At 45.9% G+C, this 25727-nt stretch overlaps 1 protein-coding gene across 5 annotated transcripts in view; it reads left to right on the forward strand.

Moving 5' to 3' along the window:
• Positions 1–25727, forward strand: part of DOP1A (DOP1 leucine zipper like protein A) — a 241042-nt gene that overhangs the window by 73593 nt on the left and 141722 nt on the right. For all 5 annotated transcript variants that reach the window (XM_063916890.1, XM_063916893.1, XM_063916894.1 and 2 more), the window contains exons 3-5: positions 12405–12586; positions 12745–12915; positions 19773–19962. In XM_063916890.1, coding sequence (XP_063772960.1) covers positions 12405–12586; positions 12745–12915; positions 19773–19962 — 543 coding nt within the window. The remainder of the gene's footprint in view (positions 1–12404; positions 12587–12744; positions 12916–19772; positions 19963–25727) is intronic.

Here is a 25727-nt window from a genome sequence, read left to right on the forward strand (position 1 = left end):
GCCCGCATCTAAATATCAATCCAATCGATATAACGACACCCAAGATACATAGTAGAAACTTTCCAACATCCATTATGACTCCTTGAGCCCATTCTCCCAAACCGGAGAACCAATTTCGCGGGTTCAACCATGACACCCAACTAGTCAGCTCATTACCTACAGCAGCAAGGGTGAGATTGTGTTTTCGACGAAATTCCCACTTCAATTGGAGAATATCATCCATCTTTTGGTCTATGACCTCTACCGGATCCTCGGTGCTATTTGTGATGTACGTGCAATACTTTATGCCGTACTGTGTTGCCAATGTAACACAATATCCGCCTGTTACTGCTGTAAGATAATTAAGAACCATTCTATGCTGTACCAGTTCTGTTTTGTAAGCTTGAAGTTCTCTTCCAGTGTATCTAAACGTGTCATCATACATTTCAGTGATATTATCTAACAAATTGGCGAGTGCGGAAATGTATCTATAATTCATCACTCCTCGAGCGGTACGAGTGAAATCTAACGCTACCAGAACCTGAATCCCGGTGGATTCATGGATAAGATCAGAGGCCGGATGCTCTAACCTTTCTGACAGTTGTCTTTTAACTCGGTGCTCGTAATGAGTGTGAGTATAAGGAGCTTGGGCACCACGGTGTATGTCCTTCATTTTGTCATGTGTAACAGTCATCACTTCAGGCAATACTTTTCCAATATAACACAATCCTTCAGAGTTTGGGGCAAGCCACTTGTACGCCTTTCTCCCGCATATGAAATATGCATCATCGGGGAGAACATATGGGACGGAGAAGGACATGACCATGTTACAAACCTTCCAGGTGAAATCTCCTGACCCTAATTCTTCCATCTGCCTAATGCACGTATCGGTTTGTACGATATGTGCACAGTATCCTGGTGATACCTCTCCAACTCTAGTAATCCTATTTCCTAAGGTATATCGATACCGGAAAGATTTTCCTCTACTGGCTATGTGGCGTACGAGCTCTGTATCTGTAGGCATTCTATCTGCTCTGTGTGAAAAGGTCATGGTAAGGTTGCTCCATGACACTTCCCAATTTCCCGGTTTTCTGGGATTGGAGATGTTAAAACATATGAGGGACCTATCCACATGGTATTGGTGGAGCTTCAAACTAGGAGGGCTGGAGATATTAAACCTCCGGTCCACCGGTCTCCCACCACTTAGCTCAAGTACCTCCCCTAACGTTAAAGGAAATGGTACTAGCCCTGATTTGCTGTGACCCTGAGGTACTTGAGAGCATACCCAACAATCTGTTTGGTTTAACACGTTACCCACTAAGGAGTGATAGTCACTTAATGGATGCCGGTCTATATGGATATTAAAACTAGATTGGCATTTCTTTATGCATCCATCTTCAACCAGATTATCACAGAGCCTACAGATACAATTTTCTTCAGCTAACAATCCATCACAATTTCTTCTATCGGATCGTTTTCTGATACTCGCCTTTGCTTGTTGGTTCGGTTGATCTTGGAAAACTACGCCTCCATCATCATAATCGGAACCCATTCCAGAACCTCTCTCGACCTCTATGGTACTCTCGCCGGAACAGACTGCTCTGGTCAACATCATGGTTAACATCAAAATCCGGATCACAGTCTCTTGGGGCAAGTCCATCTTTGAGGAGGAAATAGAGAAGAATGAGAAGGGGGAAAAAGAAATTTTAAGGGAGAGGGGCTGGGAAGTGGAGAAAAACAATAAAAGGGAGAAGGGAGTTGACAACTGCTTTCGATCTTCAAGGCTCAGGTGCCGCCTCAGTCCTCCTGGAACAGACACTCCAGTGATACAACCTCTACCGTCTGTTCCTTATCACGGGACTTCTCGGGATCAGCAACCTTCTTGCAGTGGGATGAATGGACCCAAGTCTCTCTCTCAGCAACCTTCAATGCTGTGGTGCTGGTCAATAAGACCTGGTATGGTCCTTCCCATCTATCAATAAGACAACCTGAGCGTAGAAAATTTCGTATCATTACATAATCCCCAGGTTCAATGTCATGACAATTACTATCTGGTAAATCAGGAATCATCAACTTCAGATTATCATTTTGATTCCTCAACTGCTTACTCATGTTAATTAAGTATTTTACAGTTACTTCATTGTTACATTTCAAATCATCCTGAGGGTTAATCATGACATGCGGTTGTCGACCAAACAAGATTTCAAAAGGGGACAGATTAAGAGGGGACCTGGGAGTGGTTCTGATGCTATACAAAACAATGGGTAAAGCTTCTGGCCACGTCAATCCTGTCTCTGCCATTACTTTACTCAATTTATTTTTAATAGTGCTGTTCACTCTTTCGACCTTCGCACTCGCCTGTGGACGGTACGGAGTGTGCAGCTTGCTATCAATACCCATCAACTTACACATTCCTTGAAAGACATCACCTGTAAAATGGGTACCCCTATCACTTTCAATGATTCTAGGGATACCATATCTACATACAAATTCCTGCACAATTTTCTTAGCTGTAAACATAGCGGTATTTGTAGCTGCTGGAAAAGCTTCGACCCAATTCGAGAAAACATCTATACAGACAAGTACATATTTCAAATTTCGACATGGGGGCAATTGAATGAAGTCAATTTGTATTACCTGGAAAGGGCCGCCGGCAGGTGGGATATGGGATGGTTCTGTAGGTATTGCTTTTCCAATATTCTTTCTCAGACAGGTAAGGCATGACATTGCTCTTTTACCCGCATGAGAGGAGAATCCTGGGGCGCACCAGTATGCTCTTATCAATTTGCACATCCCCTCCTTGCCTAGATGAGTCAGCCCGTGAGCTGCTTCAGCCAGACATGGAAGGTATGCCCTGGGGGCCACTGGTTTACCATGTCCATCCGTCCAGAGCCCTGAGGACTCCTGGCCATATCCCTTTGCCTTCCAGACTGCTCTTTCCTGTGTGGAACACAAATTCTGCATCTCACACAACTTCTGTGTGTTGATGGTATTAAATACCATCAACTGTGTGGTGTTTGTCCGTGTGGGGGTAGCAGCTGCAAGCTTTGCGGCTTCGTCTGCTCGGCTGTTACCAAGGGATACTGGGTCTTGGCTATATGTATGTGCTTTACATTTGATAACAGCCACTCTGTCGGGTTCCTGTATCGCTGTTAGAAGCCTTTTTATATAAGCTGCATGCGCTATCGGTGTACCAGCCGCCGTCATGAAATTTCTGAGCCGCCATAGCGCTCCGAAATCATGGACTACCCCGAACGCGTATCTGGAATCGGTGTAGATATTGGCTGACTTACCCTTAGCCAATTCACATGCTCTGGTTAGGGCGACCAGTTCAGCAACCTGGGCTGAGTGAGGTGGGCCTAGCGGTTCCGCTTCTATGGTGTCTTGGTCATCTACGACTGCGTATCCAGTACACAAGTCTCCCGAGTCTGACTGTCTGTGACAACTACCGTCCGTGTAGAACGTGAGTTCTGCATCTTCCAGTGGATTGTCACTGATGTCAGGCCTTGCGGTAAAATTTTGGGTCAAATATTCCATACAATCATGTGTATCTTCCTTTGCATTAAATCCTCCTTCCCCATCACTCTCACCTTCCACCCTTTGTGTCTGACCAGGCACACCTGGGAGAAATGTTGCAGGATTTAATGCGCTGCATCTCCTTATGGTGATGTTTACGGGGGCCATTAATGCCAATTCCCATCTTGTAAACCTTGCTGATGAGACGTGTCTGGTTTGGGCAGAATTCAATAAGGCAGATACCGCATGCGGTGTATGGATTGTGAGGTTGTGGCCTAGCACGACATCTTCGCTTTTCGTCACTAGCAATGCTATCGCCGCAACGCTACGCAAGCATGTGGGGAGGGATCGCGCTACCGTGTCTAGCTGAGCGCTGTAGTATGCAATTGGCCTGCTGGCATCACCGTGTTTTTGTGTTAGTACACCTGCTGCGCACCCAGCACTTTCTGTTCCGTATAGTTCAAAGGGTTTCCCATAGTCTGGCATACCTAGTGCTGGTGCCTGCGTTAGGCACTGTTTGAGTCTCTCAAATGCTGTTTCAGATTCGTCTGTATGCGAAATCCGATCAGGTTTGTTTGAAGAGACCATTTCCTGCAAAGGTAGCGCCAATATGGAAAACCCTGGGATCCAATTACGGCAATACCCACACATTCCTAAAAACGTCCTGATCTGTTGTTGGGTTTGTGGCAGTGTCATGTCTCTAATGGCTTGGATTCTATCAGCGGTCAGGTGTCTCAGTCCTTGTGTTAGACAGTGTCCCAAATATTTTACCTTAGCTTGGCATAATTGCAACTTGTCTTTGGAAACCTTGTGACCTGTGTCTGAAAGATGAAACAGGAGCTGTTTCGTATCCTTCAGAGATGTTTCCAGTGAATCTGAACACAGTAATAAATCGTCCACATACTGTATCAATACTGATCCACTGTCTGGTTGGAAAGACTGTAAACAATCATGCAAAGCCTGAGAAAATATACTTGGACTATCTATGAAACCTTGGGGTAACCGAGTCCACGTGTATTGGACTCCTCTGTATGTGAATGCAAACAAATATTGGCTGTCAGGGTGCAGAGGTACCGAAAAGAAAGCGGAGCAGAGGTCAATAACAGTGAAAAATTTGGCAGTGGGAGGAATTTGCATTAGGATGACAGCTGGATTAGGCACTACGGGGAACTGACTCTCAACTATTTTGTTAATCCCCCTTAGATCCTGCACTAGCCTGTAACCCCTCCCCCCACTCTTTTTAACAGGGAAGATGGGACTATTTGCTGTGCTGGACGTTCTTACTAGAATGCCCTGTTGTAGCAAGCGCTCTATTACTGGGAAAACTCCTAACTCCACCTCTGGCTTCAGAGGATACTGTGGGATTTTTGGAGCTATCCTACCATCTTTTACTTGCACAACTACTGGAGCTACGTTTGCCATTAATCCAGTGTCCTGTCCATCTTTTGTCCAAAGTGACTCTGGTATCTGAGATATCATCTCTTCTACTTGGGATGGATTCCTATTTGTCATAATGGAATGTGACATTAATTTTGATGGGGAGTCTAGCATGTCTCGTACTTCCTGAGCGTGATTCTCAGGAATGTCCAAGAATACACCTTCAGGAGTACAATAAATGACGCAACCCATTTTACATAGTAAGTCTCTCCCCAGGAGATTAGTTGGTGCCGATGCAGCCAGCAAAAAGGAATGCTTGGTGTGCAAAGGCCCTATTGTAATCTCGGCTGGTTTGCTAACAGGGTAGTGCTGGACTACTCCTGTTACTCCCATGGCTGGAATTGTCCTACCAGTGGTTCTCATGCCCACTGTCGAATTTATCACTGACTTGGCCGCCCCTGTGTCTACAAGAAAGTTTAAAGTTTTACCAGCTACATTGATTGCAATCTCTGGTTCGCTTCCAAGACTGGCAATCAACTTAACTGGCTGCAGATTACAGGTATGGCCACACCCCTATTGGGTATGCTGACCTCCCTGAATCCCGCTGGCAGCAACTACTTGTGAGGGAGTTAGCTGGGAACTACCAGAGGCATGCCAATCTCTGTTCGGGGGATATCTTTTTGTTTCCCCTGTATGTGGCTCAAAACTCCGCCTCTGTGGACCCTGCTCCCAATGTCGTGTGTTGTGTTGTTGTCTAGGGGGTTGAAAAGATCTTTGTACATTCTTTGTTCTACATTCTCGTGCAAAGTGTCCCGGTCTGTTACAAGAAAAACATGTTATTACACTTGCCTTACCCACAGGATTCGGTGGTACATACGCAGGTTGCCTTGTGGTCAGCGCCTGTATACTTACGGACATCAACTTATCACTTTGCGACTCTCTGTGCCTAGTGATGTTTCTGTCGTGATCAATAGCAGCCTCTCTCAATGTGGACACTGACAGACCTCGCCAACATGGCTGCGTGGTCTGTACCCTAGCTTTTAAGGTTTCTTTCAAACCATCCATCAGTACGGATACTGCTACTTCTCGATGGTTTGGGTTGGTCTTAATGTCTTCTATACCAGTGTACTTTGCCATTTCTAATAGTGCCCGGTGAAAATATTCTGTTGCCGTTTCGGACTCCTTTTGCTTAATGGAAAATATTTTATTCCATTTAACAACGGCTGGGAAATACTCTTTTAGCTGTAAATTTATCCTTTTTACATTATCCTTGTTGTACACGTCTGTAAGCGGTACATCTTTATCCAATGCACAGTCAGCTAAAAATTGAGTTGCATCAACATTGGAAGGTAAACAAGCTCTTAGCAGTATCTGCCAATCCTTGTTGTTGGGTTCTACAGTGTTACCTAGATCCCTGATGTATTTTTGGCTAGCAACTAAATCCTTCCTGGGGTCAGGAAATTCGGACACTATTGTTCTTAATTCCATTCGGGAAAATGGAGTGTACATGGCAATGTTCCTTATGGGAGTGGCTCCAGACACATCTGTTTTTCCATTGGGAACTGCTATTACCCTTACAGGAGCAATTCTAACAGCCTCTTCCTGTGTAGATTCTACAGCTTGTTGTGGTACAATTGTTTCAGTGTAGTGCATGGTGCCGTACTTACCCGTTGACACGACCTCACCTATCCCTCCGCTAGGGGCTTTCACTAATCTCGTGGGTGTCGCTGTGCCTACTGTGGTTTCTGCTATGGTGGCTGCAAGAGAGAGAGCTGAAATTGTTGCTGAATCGTCTTCTTGATCACACTCCTGAGGAAGGTTCAAAACAGGGTACATCTTGCACGGGTTAATACTTGCATGAGTTATTTGGTTAACATCATTAACATTTACAGTGTTACTAAGAGTTTGTGTTTTACAACCCAGTGCGTTTCTCTCCGCAATCAACCTCTCTCCTGCAATGTATGGTGGAGGAGGAGCTGTGGCAATCAACTTCCTGACTGCCCCAGATCCTGCCGCCAGAGCCAAACCTCTCTGTATCTCACCTTCCTGGTGCCATAACTGTAAACAATCATGATGTTGAATTCGTCTCTTTGTTGATTTTACGAGACATATCCTCCTCCTTAAATTTTGTAACACTTCTGGACTGAAGCTACCTATTCTTGGGAATTTGTCCCTGTCTTGTACAGTCATTCTCTCCCATTCATCACATAAAGATTCGGTGTGAATTCCATATTTTTCACACATTACATATCGTGCCGACCCAACTGGTCGGTTCACAGAATCAACCTGAACCAGGGTTGATCGCCCCCTACCTGAGCAACTGGCCCCCATAGTCTGCAGGTGTTGCTTAGTCCTCCTTGGATCTCTGTATCAAGGTTTTCAGCAAGCCTTTACAGACAACCAAATTACTCCACAGTAGGCCGGCGGTGGCGGTTTACCGAGTACCCCACTCACTCGCCCACCTCGACCAATACGACCTGATCACACCGATATGGTGCTGGCGTACTCGATACAGGGCCCCTATGGAACCTTCAGTTTACTGGAACATATGAGGGTTACCCGCAGGACACTTACTCTTTCCAGTAAAGTTGGGGTTGTTAGATAGTTCCTGAGTGACCAGCGAACTTCCCTTCCGAAAATAAAAAATTACACAAATCACGTCAGAATGTACAGATAGCGTTTGTGACCACTTTACTCTAATGGTATTAGGTCAGATTACTAACCACTGCACTCAATTACGTGTGGTCCAATCGTTCAGTACACGAGCACTACTTGTCATGTACTGAAAGATCAATGGAATCGATGTTTCCGGCCGCGATTCCTTCAGCAAGAGCTTGTGGCCTATATGGGTTCTGCACCAACACCCCAGGCGTTGTGCCACTGGACTTTTATAGCGGACCTTTTACCTTACGACCTCCTGGTCTGTTACCTTATGACCTCCTGGTCTGTTACCTTATGACCTCCTGGTCTTGTTACCTTATGGTCCGCTATACTCTAATGCTCAAATATTATTTAACCAGGGATGCCTCCCTAGCCACCGTATATGTCACTTACACGTATGTCCCTTGACGAGTACTCGGCTTTCCTTGTGGTTCCACCTTAAAGTTATATAAACTTTTGTATACAAAACACACTCACTCAACACATGTACACTTTTGTTTCTATATCTATTTCTGCGCAGAAATTGTCTTTAGGCCAAAAGTGTTACCAATTAGGAGCAGGATCTGTTAAACTAAATTTCAGATTTTCCAAAAATAGATTTGCGTTATTTACCGCTTCGCGTTATCTACCGCTGTGCGTTAATTATCGCCTTTGCGTTACTTCACTTTATCACAACTTGAGCTACGTGGGCGTAACCGGACGCTACGTTGCGTAATGTACACTGCGTGCGTCTGCCTTTTGGATTGCGTACGCTAGTCTTTGTTAGCGACACGTGTACGCAATGCAAAGGATCCACCGTAACACAATTTCTATTTTTATCAATGTAAATGATCCCTGATCATCTACCGCAATCCACACTGACTGCCTTGTATCTCAGACAAACCGTGTGTTTGTTCTATACTTTAACTATTACCTCTACTATTAAATAACAGCAAATCTCTTTTTAGCACTTTCTATCAACTATAAAATTGGCAAACAGGAATAGTGATATACGAAAATGAAACAGAAATGCAGATATATGCGTGCGTACGCAAGACAAAAGAAAAATAAACAGTTTTAAAAAGACACAAGCGTTTTGTTCTTACTTCCGGTTCCCGGATTCCTTCAGCACTCTTTATCTAAGCGAAGCAGACGCTTATCCCGCCAGCACTATGAGACAACCTCCCACCCTTTGCTGGAGGGATAATGTCTGCTGATCTACCTAGTGCAGATATGAGAAGGATAGGACGAGTCCCCAATTGACAATGCTAAATTCCTTTGTCGTATAACAACCCTTTATGAAGCTAAGAACACTGTACGCTGTTTGCTTAAGAAGTACCGTAATGGTACGCTATTGGCGTAGCGATCGCTCAGCCGTAGGCGAGACGCTCAAGCGTCACGTTCGCTCACGGCCCAGCGATCACAGGACACGTTATTGGTTATGTCTAGGGTAATGATTCGCTATGGCGTAGCTTACGCTCGAGACCACGAGGAGGTCACCAGCGATGCAGACGCTCACAACACTATACCTTAATGTTTAAACCTTATACCAAAGAAATACAAAGAATACCTTAATGTGAGTACAGGGTGTAAGTGCAACCTTGTGTAACCTGACTAACTACAAAGCTGCTTGAGCGTCACCGACGCTCAAGTGAACACTTAACACTATAGAAAACACACAGATGCTGGTTTAGGTTCCAAAGCCTATTAACTGTATTATATCTAATATACTTGTAAAAGGGGATAACAGTACAAATGATACACTACAATATAACAGAGACTTCCTAACCACAGAACTAAACAATAAATACAAAAAGACAATACTACACTGACCTAAATGCAATACAATACAATGCTATAATACTATGAGAGATATAAGAGAAAAGAGGAGAGAGAGAGATAGAGAGAGAGAGAGAGAGAGAGATTGGCTCACAGAAAGACAATGATTACGGAGAGAAACTTACGCACAAAGGGTATGATCGCCTGCGCCTCGATATCCAGCTCCCGGCTATCAGCAGATAACCGTTGATGAGAGAGTGAGAGTTGGATGTGGTCGGCCTGCCTATTTATGCCCCACACACAATGCAATCTCCTGGTCCTACAATCCCATTGTCCATTGGCCGAAGGAATTCGGCCCTGCATCATAACAAAAGGTCATAGGGTGATTCATACAGGTGGGCTGTGACGATTTCCAACAGCTCAGGTGGGTGGGAAACTGGGTTTCCCGCCGCATACCTGAGTATGTGTAAATAATAGAAATGGACATAAACTTCTTATGTCCATAACTATTCGCACGAGCGATTAATACGCTCCAAACCAACACCGGAATATTGCTAATTAAATACTCTTCCGATGGGTACCAAACACTGCTGTATGATTCCTGTTAGACCCTTCGTACGATATAAAGAGGGATTCCTCAGCTCTGGGACATTGTATTTTAACCAAACTTTCAGAATCTATCAAAGGGACCATGATCTATAAACTACATTAATTGTGAAAATATGTAACGAATGAGTCGCACGCTACGACTATATAAACTCTACCGTAAATACGCATACCGCGCCTGCGAGTGCACGCTATTGCGGGTATGCGCCTCCACGGGAGAGCGTACGCACGCGCAGCGCGGACCAGTGTGCGGTGCAAATATGGCAACGTGCATTGAGACATTTTTCTGACTTTGACAGGTCCTTGAAGTTATGTAGTACTTTTGAAATTTGTGGACAGGGATGTGCTGCGGTCAGTGAGTAGTGTCTGTGAGTGATGCTGCTGTTCACAGTTGTGGAGTGATTTTGCTGTGGCTATGTGATGAGGTTTTGGTGACAGTTGGAAGTATTTCAGGCATGCATTTATGCTGGGAGGTGTGCGGACATTGGTAAATAATGTACGCACTGGCGTATCTATAATGAGTGCAGGGTATGCAGTGCACACGGACCACTGGGTCCAGGGGATCCAATTTGCGGAAACATTTACAAATGTTTCCATATAAGCTACAGTTACTGCAAAGTTTAAGTAGCATCAACAAACTGGTACATCATTCTTTCTGTGCTTGTAACGAATTGGATTATCGTATTGATATATGTTGTGTGACAAAAGGCTCACACATAGAACAATCACAGAAACTTAGTCATATACAGGTTGAGTATCCCTTATCCAAAATGCTTGGGACCAGCGGTATTTTGGATATGGGATTTTTCCGTAGTTTGGAATAATTGCATACCATAATGAGATATCATGGTGATGGGACCTAAATCTAAGCACAGAATGCATTTGTGTTTTATATACACCTTACACACACAGCCTGAAGGTAATTTTAGCCAATATTTTTTATAACTTTGTGCATTAAACAAAGTGTGTCTACATTCACACAATTCATTTATGTTCCATATACACCTTATACACAGCCTGAAGGTCATTTAATACAATATTTTTAATAACTTTGTGTATTTAAACATAGTTTGTGTACATTGAGCCATCAAAAAACAAAGTTTTCACTATCTCACTCTCACTCAAAAAAGTCCGTATTTCGGAATATTCCGTATTTCGGAATATTTGGATATGGGATACTCAACCTGTACTACATAGGGTATATTCAATTACTGTCGGATCCATTCCGACATGCATTTGTCTGAATGGAACCGACAAGCCCTATTCAATTGAGTGGCCAAATCCGACTGTCGGATTTGAGGCTAATCCGACTGTCTGATTTGGCCGGCGTCCATGCTGCTGCCTTCAGCAGCTCCCCATGTGTGAGATCACAGGGAGCTGCTGGAGGGAGTCGGACATCACGACACTCAGCCGTGTAGCCCAGTGCCAGCCGGGGAGCGCTGCAGGGAGAGAGGTGCCTGGCCAGGGGGACGCCGGTACCTGCCTGCCCTGCTGCCCCTAGCCCGCCGCCCCACTCCCCATAGCCCGCCGCCCCGCTCCCCTGTCTCCTCACCTCAATCCAACTTTTTTTAAAGTCGGATTGAGATTGTCGGAAACAGGACAAAACCTGTCGAATTTGGTCCCGTTTCCGACAGAAGCAAGTGGATTGGTGGCTATTCCGCCGATCCACTTGCTTTCCGACAAGTCGAATTCCCCCAACTTGTCGGGGGGGAAAAACGGGGATTGAATAGGTCGGAAACCTTTCCGACCTGAAAAAGTTGAAAACTGCCATCTTTCCGACAAGACGGCAATTTTGACAGCAATTAAATATACCCTATAGCCATGTAAGTATCTTAGATATAACAATAATACCTTTGGTTTATATAACATGTTTAAAGTGTCTATTTCTTTTGTAGTAACTGTGTGTGTGTGTGTTCATTCACAAACACATTCATAATATTCATAATAGAAGGGTAATCACCAATCCAGATGAAAATGGTAATAGACTTTATTCACCTCATCATATTTGACCGCACATAGTCAATGGGCTCCATTCAATGCCGCGGGGATTGAATAGCGCCGAGATGGAGCTATCGGAGCTATTCAATTCAGCGCGCTGTCATCCCCGACTAGAGGATTTCTTCTTGCACCTCTCCGTGGTACGAGCAGAAATCCGTCAAAACTCAGGTCCGCGATGCTGTTTTGTGCTGCAACACAGGCAAAACAGCATTGCAGCGGGCATTTTAGACTGAGAATGCTCGTTCACACGCCTAAACACCCTGTTTAGTCAGTGAGAACCAGCCTTCCCTGACGTGACAACGCGCAGAATTGAATAGCACTGGGAGCTAATTTCTGGTGCTATTCAATCTGCGCTGAATTGAATGAAGTCCAATGTTTGGTTTTATTGAAAACCTTTTATCAAGAAATTATCACAACTATTTGTACAAATAGCAAACTATAGTCAGTTTGTTCTGTAAAGTGCTTTGTAGCAAGTGAAGTCTGATTAAATGGATTTCTTCTGTTGACAGGTATTACAGAATAATGCAAAATATCAAGTTGTCCCTAAGAAGCTAACTATAGGGAAACGCCTGGCGCAATGCCTCCACCCAGCATTACCAGGGGGTGTTCACAGGAAAGCTCTGGAAACATACGAAATCATTTTCAAAATTATTGGACCAAAGCGCCTAGCCAAGGACCTCTTTTTATACAGGTAACGGAATTTCCATTTTTGGTGCAACAGTGTGTACTTGGAATGAATTTTGTTTTGCAAAGCTAAGTGTTCAGCTAAATGACACTCTACTATTTTCTAATTTGTATTGGTATTTTATTCTTATATTTAAAGTTTTATTCTGTTGTGTTTTTTTGTAGTGCTGGCCTTTTTCCTCTGCTTACAAATGCTGCTATGTCTGTGAAACCAGCATTACTTAGTCTGTATGAAATGTATTACCTACCTTTGGGCAAGACTTTAAAACCAGGCCTGCAAGGACTGCTCACTGGTATACTTCCCGGCTTGGAGGAGGGCTCTGAATATTATGACAGGTTAGTGACTTATTAATAGTAAAAGTCATTAAAGATAAACCTAGCAATCCATGACCTGGACCTGTAAAATAAATTCTATCCCCTCCCCACCCCTCCCCCTCCCCGCCCCCTATTAAATGCCTGTATTTTTATGGCAGGTCCTTTTATAGCACATTATTGTGACAGGTGTATATTAAATAGCGTTTCTTCGCTGCTTCACTTATATATAGTCTATATGTATATACGCCTGCATATATAACTCTTTGCGTTTCTGGGTGTGCAATATACAGTATGTGTATATATAAGCTCTCACGAGCAGGGTCCTCTTTTCTTATGTGTTTTTCCTTCTCTTACTTACACTATCTTCTATTCCACACTCCCTATGACTGCACCAAATGCCTTGGTTTTCTGTCACCCTGATACTTATTTCTCTAACGTCCTAGTGGATGCTGGGGACTCCGTCAGGACCATGGGGAATAGCGGCTCCGCAGGAGACAGGGCACAAAAGCAAGCTTTTAGGATCACATGGTGTGTACTGGCTCCTCCCCCTATGACCCTCCTCCAAGCCTCAGTTAGGTTTTTGTGCCCGGCCGAGAAGGGTGCAATCTAGGTGGCTCTCTTAAAGAGTTACTTAGAAAAAGTTTTTAGGTTCTTTATTTTCAGTGAGTCCTGCTGGCAACAGGCTCACTGCATCGAGGGACTTAGGGGAGAGATTTTCAACTCACCTGCGTGCAGGATGGATTGGATTCTTAGGCTACTGGACATAGCTCCAGAGGGAGTCGGAACACAGGGCTCGCCCTGGGGTTCGTCCCGGAGCCGCGCCGCCGACCCCCCTTGCAGACGCTGAAGATGAAGAGGTCCGGAACCAGGCGGCAGAAGACTCTCAGTCTTCATCAGGTAGCGCACAGCACTGCAGCTGTGCGCCATTGTTGTCAGCACACTTCACACAGCGGTCACGGAGGGTGCAGGGCGCTGGGTGGGGCGCCCTGGGCAGCAATGTATAATACCTGTATGGCGAAAAATACATCACATATAGCCCTTGAGGCTATATGGATGTATTTAACCCCTGCCAGATATCTAAAACTCCGGAGAAGAAGCCAGCCGAAAAGGGGGCGGGGCCTATTCTCCTCAGCACACAGCGCCATTTTCCCTCACAGAAAGGCTGGTGGGAAGGCTCCCATGCTCTCCCCTGCACTGCACTACAGAAACAGGGTTAAAACAGAGAGGGGGGGCACTGATTTGGCGATATGTATATATATTAAAATGCTATAAGGGAGGAACACTTATATAAAGGTTGTCCCTGGATAATTATAGCGTTTTGGTGTGTGCTGGCAAACTCTCCCTCTGTCTCCCCAAAGGGCTAGTGGGTCCTGTCCTCTATCAGAGCATTCCCTATGTGTGTGCTGTATGTCGGTACGTGTGTGTCGACATGTATGAGGAAAATATTGGTGAGGAGTCGGAGCAAATTGCCTGTAATGGTGATGTCACTCTCTAGGGAGTCGACACCGGAATGGATGGCTTATTTATGGAAATTACGTGACAATGTCAACACGCTGCAAGCCGGTTGACGACATGAGAGGGCCGGCGAACAAATTAGTATCTGTCCAGGCATCTCAAACACCGTCAGGAGCTGTAAAATGCCCATTTACCTCAGTCGGTCGACACAGACCCAGACACGGACACTGATTTCAGTGTCGACGGTGAAGAAACAAACGTATTTTCTTTTAGGGCCACACGTTAAGGGCAATGAAGGAGGTGTTACATATTTCTGATACTCCAAGTACCACAAAAAAGGGTATTATATGTGAGGTGAAAAAACTACCTGTAGTTTTTCCTGAATCAGATAAATTAAATGAAGTGTGTGATGATGCGTGGGTTTCCCCCGATAGAAAATTATTGGCGGTATACCTTTTCCCGCCAGAAGTTAAGGCGCGGTGGGAAACACCCCTCAGGGTGGATAAGGCGCTCACACGCTTATCAGAACAAGTGGCGGTACCATCTACGGATAGGGCCGTACTTAAGGAGCCAGCTGATAGGAGGCTGAAAAATATCCTAAAAAGTATACACACACATGCTGGTGTTATACTGCGACCAGCGATCGCCTCAGCCTGGATGTGCAGAGCTGAGGTGGCTTGGTCGGATTCCCTGACTAAAAATATTGATACCTTTGACAGGGACAGTATTTTATTGACTATAGAGCATTTAAAGGATGCATTTCTATATATGCGAGATGCGCAGAGGGATATTTGCACTCTGGCATCAAGAGTAAATGCGATGTCCATATCTGCAAGAAGATGTTTATGGACACGACAGTGGTCAGGTGATGCAGATTCCAAACGGCACAAAGATGTATTGCCGTATAAAGGGGAGGAGTTATTTGGGGTCGGTCCATGGGACCTGGTGGCCAGGGCAACTGCTGGAAAATCCACCGTTTTTTACCCTAAGTCACATCTCTGCAGAAAAAGACACCGTCTTTTCAGCCTCAGTCCTTTCGTCCCTATAAGAGTCATATCTGCCCAGGGATAGAGGAAAGGGAAGAAGACTGCAGCAGGCAGCCCATTCCCAGGAACAGAAGCCCTCCACCGCTTCTACCAAGTTCTCAGCATGACGCTGGGACCGTACAGGACCCCTGGATCCTACAAGTAGTATCCAAGGGGTACAGATTGGAATGTCGAGAGGTTTCCCCCCTCGCAGGTTCCTGTAGTCTGCTGTACCAATGTCTCCCTCCGACAGGGAGGCAGTATTGAAAACAATTCACAAGCTGTATTCCCAGCAGGTGATAATAAAATTACCCCTCCGACAACAAGGAAAGGGGTATTACTCCACACTATATGGTGGTACTGAAGGCTAGGTGAGACCTATTCTAAATCTGAAAAATTTGAACACTTACAAGGGTTCAAATCCAGATGGAGTCACTCAGAGCAGTGATAGCAAAGAACAAGGGGACTATATGGTGTCCCGGGACATCAGGGATGCTTACCTCCATGTCCCAAAATTTGCCTTTTCTCACCAAGGGTACCTCAGGTTCGTGGTACAGAACTGTCACTATCAGTTTCAAGACGATGCCGTTGGATTGTCCAAGGCACCCCGGGTCCTTACCAAGGTAATGACCGAAAGGAGGATTCGTCTTCAAAGAAAATGGACGACCTCCTGATAAGAACAAGGTCCAGAGAACAGTTGGAGGTCGGAGTAGCACTATCTCAAGTAGTTCTACGACAGCACGTGTGGATTCTAAATATTCCAAAACCGCAGTTGTTCCGACGACACGTCTGCTGGTCCTAGGGATGATTCTGGACACAGTCCAGGAAAAGGTGTTTCTCCCAGAGGAGAAAGCCAGGGAGTTATCCGAGCTAATCGGGATCCTCCTAAAACCAGGAAAAGTGTCAGTGCATCATTGCACAAGAGTCCTGGTAAAAATGGTGGCTTATTACGAAGCGCTTCCATTCGGCAGATTTCACGCAAGAACTCTTCAGTGGGATCTGCTGGACAAATGGTCCGGATCGCATCTTCAGATGCATCAGCGGATAACCCTATATCCAAGGACAAGGGTGTCTCTCCTGTGGTGATTACAGAGTGCTCATCTTCTAGAGGGCCGCAGATTCGGCATTCAGGATTGGATGCTCGTGACCACGGAGGCCAGCCTGAGAGGCTGGGGAGCAGTCACACAAGGAGTGTGATCAAGTCTGGAGAATTCTCTCCACATAAATATACTGGAGCTAAGAGCAAATTTATAATGCTCTAAGCTTAGCAAGACCTCTGCTTCAAGGTCAGCCGGTATTGATCCAGTGGGATAACATCACGGCAGTCGCCCACGTAAACAGAAAGGGCGGCACAAGAAGCAGGAGGGCAGTGGCAAAACTGCAAGGATTTTTCGCTAGGCGGAAAATCATGTGATAGCACTGTCAGCAGTGTTCATTCCGGGAGTGGACGACTGGGAAGCAGACTTCCTCAGCAGGCACGACCTCCACCCGGGAGAGTGGGAACTTCATCGGGAAGTTTTCCGCATGATTGTGAACCGTTGGGAAAGACCAAAGGTGGACATGATGGCGTCCCGCCCGAACAAAAAATGGGACAGGTATTGCGCCAGGTCACGAGACCTTCAGGCGATAGCTGTGGACGTCCTGGTAACACCGTGGGTGTAACAGTCGGTGTATGTGTTCCCTCCTCTGCTTCTCATAACCAAGGTATTGAGAATTATAAGACATAGAGGAGTAAGAACTATACTCGTGGCTCCGGATTGGCCAAGAGGGACTTGGTAACCGGAACTTCAAGAGATGCTCACAGAGGACTAATGGCCTCGGGAGCTAAGAAGGGATTTGCTTTCAGCAAGTACCATGTCTGTTCCAAGAGGAACCGTGGCATCGGCCTTTAAGAAAGGACCTGCTTCAGCAGGGACCTTGTCTGTTACAAGACTTACCGCGACTGCGTTTGACGGCATGGCGGTTTGAACGCCGGATCCTAAGGGAAAAGGCATTCCGGAAGAGGTCATACCTACCCTGGTCAAAGCCAGGAAGGAGGTGACCGCACAACGTTATCACCACATGTGGTAAAAATATGTTGCGTGGGTGAGGCCAGGAAGGCCCACGAAAAAATTTCAACTAGGTCGATTTCTGCACTTCCTGCAAACAGGAGTGTCTATGAGCCTCAAATTGGGGTCCATTAAGGTTCAAGTTTCGGCCCTATAGATTTTCTTCCAGAAAGAATTGGCTTCAGTTCCTGAAGTCCAGACGTTGTCAAGGGAGTATTGCATATACAGCCCTTGTGTGCCTCCAGTGGCACCGTGGGATCTCAACGTAGTGTTGGGATTCCTCAAATCATATTGGTTTGAACCACTCAAATCTGTGGATTTGAAATATCTCACATGGAAAGTGACCATGCTGTTGGCCCTGACCTCGGCCAGGCGATTGTCAAAATTGGCGGCTTTGTCTTACAAAAGCCCATATTTGATTTTCCATTCGGGACAGGGCAGAACTGCGGACTCGTCCCCAGTTTCTTCCTAAGGTGGTGTCAGCGTTTCACCTGAAACAACCTATTGTGGTGCCTGCGGCTACTAGGGACTTGGAGGACTCCAAGTTGCTAGACGTTGTCAGGGCCCTGAAAATATATATATATATATAATTCCAGGACGGCTGGAGTCAGAAAGTCTGACTTGCTGTTTATATTGTAGGCACCCAAAAAGCTGGGTGCTCCTGCTTCTAAGCAGACTATTGCTCGTTGGATTTGTAGTACAATTCAGCTTGCACATTCTGTGGCAGGCCTGCCACAGCCAAAATCTGTAAATGCCCATTCCACAAGGAAGGTGGGCTCATCTTGGGCGGCTGCCCGAGGGGTCTCGGCTTTACAACTTTGCCGAGCTGCAACTTGGTCAGGGGCAAACACGTTTGCTAAATTCTACAAATTTGATACCCTGGCTGAGGAGGACCTGGAGTTCTCTCATTCGGTGCTGCAGAGTCATCCGCACTCTCCCGCCCGTTTGGGAGCTTTGGTATAATCCCCATGGTCCTGACGGAGTCCCCAGCATCCACTAGGACGTTAGAGAAAATAAGATTTTACTTACCGATAAATCTATTTCTCATAGTCCGTAGTGGATGCTGGGCGCCCATCCCAAGTGCGGATTGTCTGCATTACTTGTACATAGTTATTGTTACAAAAAAATCGGGTTATTATTGTTGTGAGCCATCTTTTTTAGAGGCTACTTCATTGTTATCATACTGTTAACTGGGTTCAAATCACAAGTTGTACGGTGTGATTGGTGTGGCTGGTATGAGTCTTACCCGGGATTCAAGATCCTTCCTTATTGTGTACGCTCGTCCGGGCACAGTACCTAACTGAGGCTTGGAGGAGGGTCATAGGGGGAGGAGCCAGTACACACCATGTGATCCTAAAAGCTTGCTTTTGTGCCCTGTCTCCTGCGGAGCCGCTATTCCCCATGGTCCTGACGGAGTCCCCAGCATCCACTACGGACTATGAGAAATAGATTTATCGGTAAGTAAAATCTTATTTTCTTTGTCGTCTGCTGATGCAGCTATGTTTATATACGTATTTGTTCTGTATTGTCTATAACTGTAAGTCACTGTTTTCATGTTTTGCTTACTTGTTTATGTACTTTGTAATTGGGCACTGCGGATCCCTTGTGGCGCCATATAAATAAAGAATAATAATAAACATATATCTATATTTATATACATGTAGTCATTTTGGACTTGAGTCTACACACTGCACACGGCTAATGTCCTGAGTCTAGTTTTCCTTTATTGCTCCTCTCCCTGATGTCACATCGAGATCATACATACCTCAGTTTATTTCTAGGTCACTAAGCTATACAATAATGAAACACGATCCAATTTCATCCAGGAGTTTTTGCCTGATGCCAGAACGAACTGGTAACAGTCGTATATTTCTCATGCAAAATTGTTATGTACAGACACAATCCTTAGTTTTATTATATGTATAGATTTGATTGTAGTGTTTTGCTGTATTCATAGGGGGCAATTCAATTAGCAGTGTTTTGGCGAACAGATTAAGGGCAGCCATATGCCACACTTAGGGGATCCCATACTCAGATTTTTCTTTGCATCCCTACAGAACTCCGTACAAAAATCTGCAAGTCCGGGGTGATATGAGGTTCCGTTGCCGCAACACTTGGCTCACTCGCCCCTGATTGAATCGACGCTTTTATGTTGTACGTTAATAGGGATACATGGTGCTTAAGATTAAAATTGCTTCTCATGACTTAAGTGCAGTATACTTTAAAAGTGCAATTAGTAACTAATACATTGCTATATATTTATCATTACAGTTGTGTAGCGTTTTGTCTTTCCATGTACTACATTTTGCAGTGCTAGTAAAATGATTTATGCCATTACATGATTTTGCAGAACTAACACCCTCCTGGAGAAGGTGGCCTCAGCAGTGGAGCAATCTGCCTTTTACAGTGCTCTATGGGGTAGTCTGCTCACCAGCCCTACAGTGCGCCTGCCTGGCATCACATATGTCCTGTCACATCTGAATCGGAAGCTATCAATGGAAGACCAGCTGTACATCATTGGAAGTGACATTGAATTAATGGTAATCTGGTCTATTTGCAGTTCTGCCCTCCTTTCATTTTTGCATGTGTAATATATTTCTCTATCGTCCTAGTGGATGCTGGGGTTCCTGAAAGGACCATGGGGGATAGCGGCTCCGCAGGAGACAGGGCACAAAAAGTAAAGCTTTAGGATCAGGTGGTGTGCACTGGCTCCTCCCCCTATGACCCTCCTCCAAGCCTCAGTTAGATTTTTGTGCCTGGCCGAGAAGGGTGCAATCTAGGTGGCTCTCCTAAAGAGCTGCTTAGAAAAGTTTAGCTTAGGTTTTTTATTTTACAGTGAGTCCTGCTGGCAACAGGATCACTGCAACGAGGGACTTAGGGGAGAAGAAGTGAACTCACCTGCGTGCAGGATGGATTGGCTTCTTGGCTACTGGACATTAGCTCCAGAGGGACGATCACAGGTACAGCCTGGATGGTCACCGGAGCCTCGCCGCCGGCCCCCTTGCAGATGCTGAAACGAGAAGAGGTCCAGAATCGGCGGCAGAAGACTCCTCAGTCTTCTTAAGGTAGCGCACAGCACTGCAGCTGTGCGCCATTTTCCTCTCAGCACACTTCACACGGCAGTCACTGAGGGTGCAGGGCGCTGGGAGGGGGGCGCCCTGGGAGGCAAATGAAAACCTTTTTTTGGCTAAAAATACCTCACATATAGCCTCCGGGGGCTATATGGAGATATTTAACCCCTGCCAGAATCCGTTAAGAGCGGGAGACGAGGCCGCCGAAAAAGGGGCGGGGCCTATCTCCTCAGCACACAGCGCCATTTTCCCTCACAGAAAGGCTGGAGGGAAGGCTCCCAGGCTCTCCCCTGCACTGCACTACAGAAACAGGGTTAAAACAGAGAGGGGGGGCACTAATTTGGCGTTAGAAATATATAAAAGATGCTATAAGGGAAAACACTTATATAATGTTGTCCCTATATAATTATAGCGTTTTTGGTGTGTGCTGGCAAACTCTCCCTCTGTCTCTCCAAAGGGCTAGTGGGTCCTGTCCTCTATCAGAGCATTCCCTGTGTGTGTGCTGTGTGTCGGTACGTGTGTGTCGACATGTATGAGGACGATGTTGGTGAGGAGGCGGAGCAATTGCCTGTAATGGTGATGTCACTCTCTAGGGAGTCGACACCGGAATGGATGGCTTATTTAGGGAATTACGTGATAATGTCAACACGCTGCAAGGTCGGTTGACGACATGAGACGGCCGACAAACAATTAGTACCGGTCCAGACGTCTCAGAAACACCGTCAGGGGTTTTAAAACGCCCGTTTACTTTAGTCGGTCGACACAGACACAGACACTGAATCCAGTGTCGACGGTGAATAAACAAACGTATTCCTTATTAGGGCCACACGTTAAGGGCAATGAAGGAGGTGTTACATATTTCTGATACTACAAGTACCACAAAAGAGGGTATTATGTGGGATGTGAAAAAACTACGGTAGTTTTTCCTGAATCAGATAAATTAAATGAAGTGTGTGATGATGCGTGGGTTCCCCCCGATAGAAAATATGGGCGGTATACCCTTTCCCGCCAGAAGTTAGGGCGCGTTGGGAAACACCCCTTAGGGTGGATAAGGCGCTCACACGCTTATCAGAACAAGTGGCGGTACCGTCTATAGATAGGGCCGTCCTCAAGGAGCCAGCTGACAGGAGGCTGGAAAAATATCATAAAAAGTATATACACACATACTGGTGTTATACTGCGACCAGCGATCGCCTCAGCCTGGATGTGCAGAGCTGGGGTGGCTTGGTCGGATTCCCTGACTAAAAATATTGATACCCTTGACAGGGACAGTATTTTATTGACTATAGAGCATTTAAAGGATGTATTTCTATATATGCGAGATGCACAGAGGGATATTTGCACTCTGGCATCAAGAGTAAGTGCGATGTCCATATCTGCCAGAAGATGTTTATGGACACGACAGTGGTCAGGTGATGCAGATTCCAAACGGCACAAAGGTGTATTGCCGTATAAAGGAAGAGGAGTTATTTGGGGTCGGTCCATCGGACCTGGTGGCCAGGGCAACTGCTGGAAAATCCACCGTTTTTTACCCTAAGTCACATCTCTGCAGAAAAAGACACCGTCTTTTCAGCTTCAGTCCTTTCGTCCCTATAAGAGTCATATCTGCCCAGGGATAGAGGAAAGGGAAGAAGACTGCAGCAGGCAGCCCATTCCCAGGAACAGAAGCGTTCCCCCGCTTCTGACAAGCTCTCAGCATGACGCTGAGACCGTACAGGACCCCTGGATCCTACAAGTAGTATCCCAGGGGTACAGTTTGGAATGTCGAGACGTTTCCCCTGCGCAGGCTCCTGAAGTCTGCTTTACCAAGGTCTCCCTCCGACAAGGAGGCAGTATGGGAAAAAATTCACGAGCTGTATTCCCAGCAGGTGATAATTAAATTACCCCTCCTACAACAAGAAAAGGGGTATTATTCCACACTATATTGTGGTACTGAAGCCAGAAGGCTAGGTGAGACCTATTCTAAATCTAAAAAAATTTTGAACACTTACAAAGGTTCAAATCAAGATGGAGTCACTCAGAGCAGTGATAACGAACCGGGAAGAAGGGGACTATCTGGTGTCCCGTGACATCAGGGATGCTTACCTCCATGTCCCAAATTTGCCCTTATCACTAAGGGTACCTCAGGTTCGTGGTACAGAACTGTCACTATCAGTTTCTGACGCTGCCGTTTGGATTGTCTACGGCACCCCGGGTCTTTACTAAGGTAATGGCCGAAATGATGTTTCTTCTTCGAAGAAAAGGCGTCTTAATTATCCCTTACTTGGACGATCTCCTGATAAGGGCAAAGTCCAGGAAACAGTTGGAGGTCGGAGTAGCACTATCTCGGATACTGTTACAACAGCAGGGGTGGATTCTAAATATTCCAAAATCGCAGCTGATCCCGACAACAAGTCTCCTGTGCTTAGGGATGATTCTGGACACAGTCCAGAAAAAGGTGTTTCTCCCGGAAGAGAAAGCCAGGGAGTTATCCGAGCTAGTCAGGAACCTCCTAAAATCAGTGCATCATTGCACAAGGGCCATGGTAAAAAAATGGTGACTTCCTTCGAAGCAATTCCAGTCGGCAGATTTCATGCAAGAACTTTTCAGTGGGATCTGCTGGACAAATGGTCCGGATCGCATCTTCAGATGCATCAGCGGATAACCCTATATCCAAGGACAAGGGTGTCTCTCCTGTGGTGGTTACAGAGTGCTCATCTTCTAGAGGGCCGCAGATTCGGCATTCAGTTTTGGATGTTGGTGACCACGGAGGCCAGCCCGAGAGGCTGGGGAGCAGTCACACAAGGAAAAAATTTCCAGGGAGTGTGATCAAGTCTGGAGATTTTTCTCCACATAAATATAGCTAAGGGTAAATTTATAATGCTCTAAGCTTAGCAAGACCTCTGCTTCAAGGTCAGCCGGTATTGATCCAGTGGGATAAAACATCACGGCAGTCGCCCACGTAAATAGACAGGGCGGCACAAGAAGCAGGAGGGCAGTGGCAAAAACTGCAAGGACTTTTCGCTGGGCGGAAAATCATGTGATAGCACTGTCAGCAGTGTTTCATTCCGGGAATGGAAACTGGGAAGCAGACTTCCTCAGTAGGCACGACCTCCACCCGGCAGAGTGGGAACTTCATGGAAAGTTTCCACATAATTGTAAACCGTTGGGAATTACAAAAGGTGGACATGATGGCGTCCCGTCTGAACAAAAAACGGGACAGGTATTGCGCCAGGTTAAGAGACCCTCAGGCAATAGCTGTGGACGTTCTGGTAACACCGTGGGTGTACCAGTCGGTGTATGTGTTCCATCCTCTGCTTTTCATACCTAAGGTACTGAGAATTATAAGACGTAGAGGAGTAAGAACTATACTCATGGCTCCGGATTGGCCAAGAAGGACTTGGTACCCGGAACTTCAAGAGATGCTCACAGAGGACTTATGGTCTCTGCCGCTAAGAAGGGACTTGTTTCAGCAAGTACCATGTCTGTTCTAAGACTTACCGCAGCTGCGTTTGACGGCATGGCGGTGGAACGCCGGATCCTAAGGGAAAAGGCATTCAGGAAGAGGTCATTCCTACCCTGGTTAAAGCCAGAAAGGAGGTGACCGCACAACATTATCACCACATGTGGCGAAAATATGTTGCGTGGTGTGAGGCCAGGAAGGCCCCACGAAGAAATTTCAACTCGGTCGATTCCTGCATTTCTTGCAAACAGGAGTGTCTATGGGCCTCAAATTGGGGTCCATTAAGGTTCAAATTTCGGCCCTGTCGATTTTTCTTCCAGAAAGAATTGGCTTCAGTTCCTGAAGTCCAGAAGTTTGTCAAGGGAGTATTGCATATACAACCCCCTTTTGTGCCTCCAGTGGCACTGTGGGATCTCAACGTAGTTCTGGGATTCCTCAAAACACATTGGTTTAAAACCAGTCAAATCTGTGGATTTGAAGCATCTCACATGAAAAGTGACCATGCTCTTGGCCCTGGCCTGGACCAGGCGAGTGTCAAATTGGTGGTTTTTTCTCAAAAAAGCCATATCTGTTTGTCCATTCGGACAGGGCAGAGCTGCGGACTCGTCCCCAGTTCTCTCCCTAAGGTGGTGTCAGTGTTTCACCTGAACCAGCTTATTGTGGTGCCTTGCACCTACTAGGGACTTGGAGGACTCCAAGTTGCTAGATGTTGTCAGGGCCCTGAAAATATGTTTCCAGGACGGCTGGAGTCAGGAAAACTGACTTGCTGTTATCCTGTATGCACCCAAAAAACTGGGTGCTCTTGCTTCTAAGCAGACTATTGCTAGTTGGATGTGTAATACAATTCAGCTTGCACATTCTGTGGCAGGCCTGCCACAGCCAAAATATGTAAATGCCCATTCCACAAGGAAGGTGGGCTCATCTTGGGCGGCTGCCCGAGGGGTCTCGGCTTTACAACTTTGCCGAGCGGCTATTTAGTCAGGGGCAAACACGTTTGTAAAATCCTACAAATTTGATACCCTGGCTAAGGAGGACCTGGAGTTCTCTCATTCGGTGCTGCAGAGTCATCCGCACTCTCCCGCCCGTTTGGGAGCTTTGGTATTATCCCCATGGTCCTTTCAGGAACCCCAGCATCCACTAGGACGATAGAGAAAATAAGAATTTACTTACCGATAATTCTATTTCTCGGAGTCCGTAGTGGATGCTGGGCGCCCATCCCAAGTGCGGATTATCTGCATTACTTGTACATAGTTACAAAAATCGGGTTATTATTGTTGTGAGCCATCTTTTCAGAGGCTCCGCTGTTATCATACTGTTAACTGGGTTCAGATCACAGGTTGTACAGTGTGATTGGTGTGGCTGGTATGAGTCTTACCCGGGATTCATAAATCCTTCCTTATTGTGTACGCTCGTCCGGGCACAGTACCTAACTGAGACTTGGAGGAGGGTCATAGGGGGAGGAGCCAGTGCACACCACCTGATCCTAAAGCTTTACTTTTTGTGCCCTGTCTCCTGCGGAGCCGCTATCCCCCATGGTCCTTTCAGGAACCCCAGCATCCACTACGGACTCCGAGAAATAGAATTATCGGTAAGTAAATTCTTATTTTTTAGAAGCTATAATCATTTGAAAACACTTAGGTGGTATCCAATTTGCCACAGTTAATTGTCATCCAAAAAATGGGTCTATTTTTACCGAAAACGTACAGGTTTCACTGAACACGTGTGTTTTCAAGAGACAATGGGGTATATTTACTAAAATTCGTATTTTCCCGACTGAGGTTAAAGTTCAATC

The sequence above is a fragment of the Pseudophryne corroboree genome, chromosome 4 (genome assembly GCF_028390025.1).
Source record: "Pseudophryne corroboree isolate aPseCor3 chromosome 4, aPseCor3.hap2, whole genome shotgun sequence".
Lineage (NCBI taxonomy): Eukaryota > Metazoa > Chordata > Amphibia > Anura > Myobatrachidae > Pseudophryne > Pseudophryne corroboree.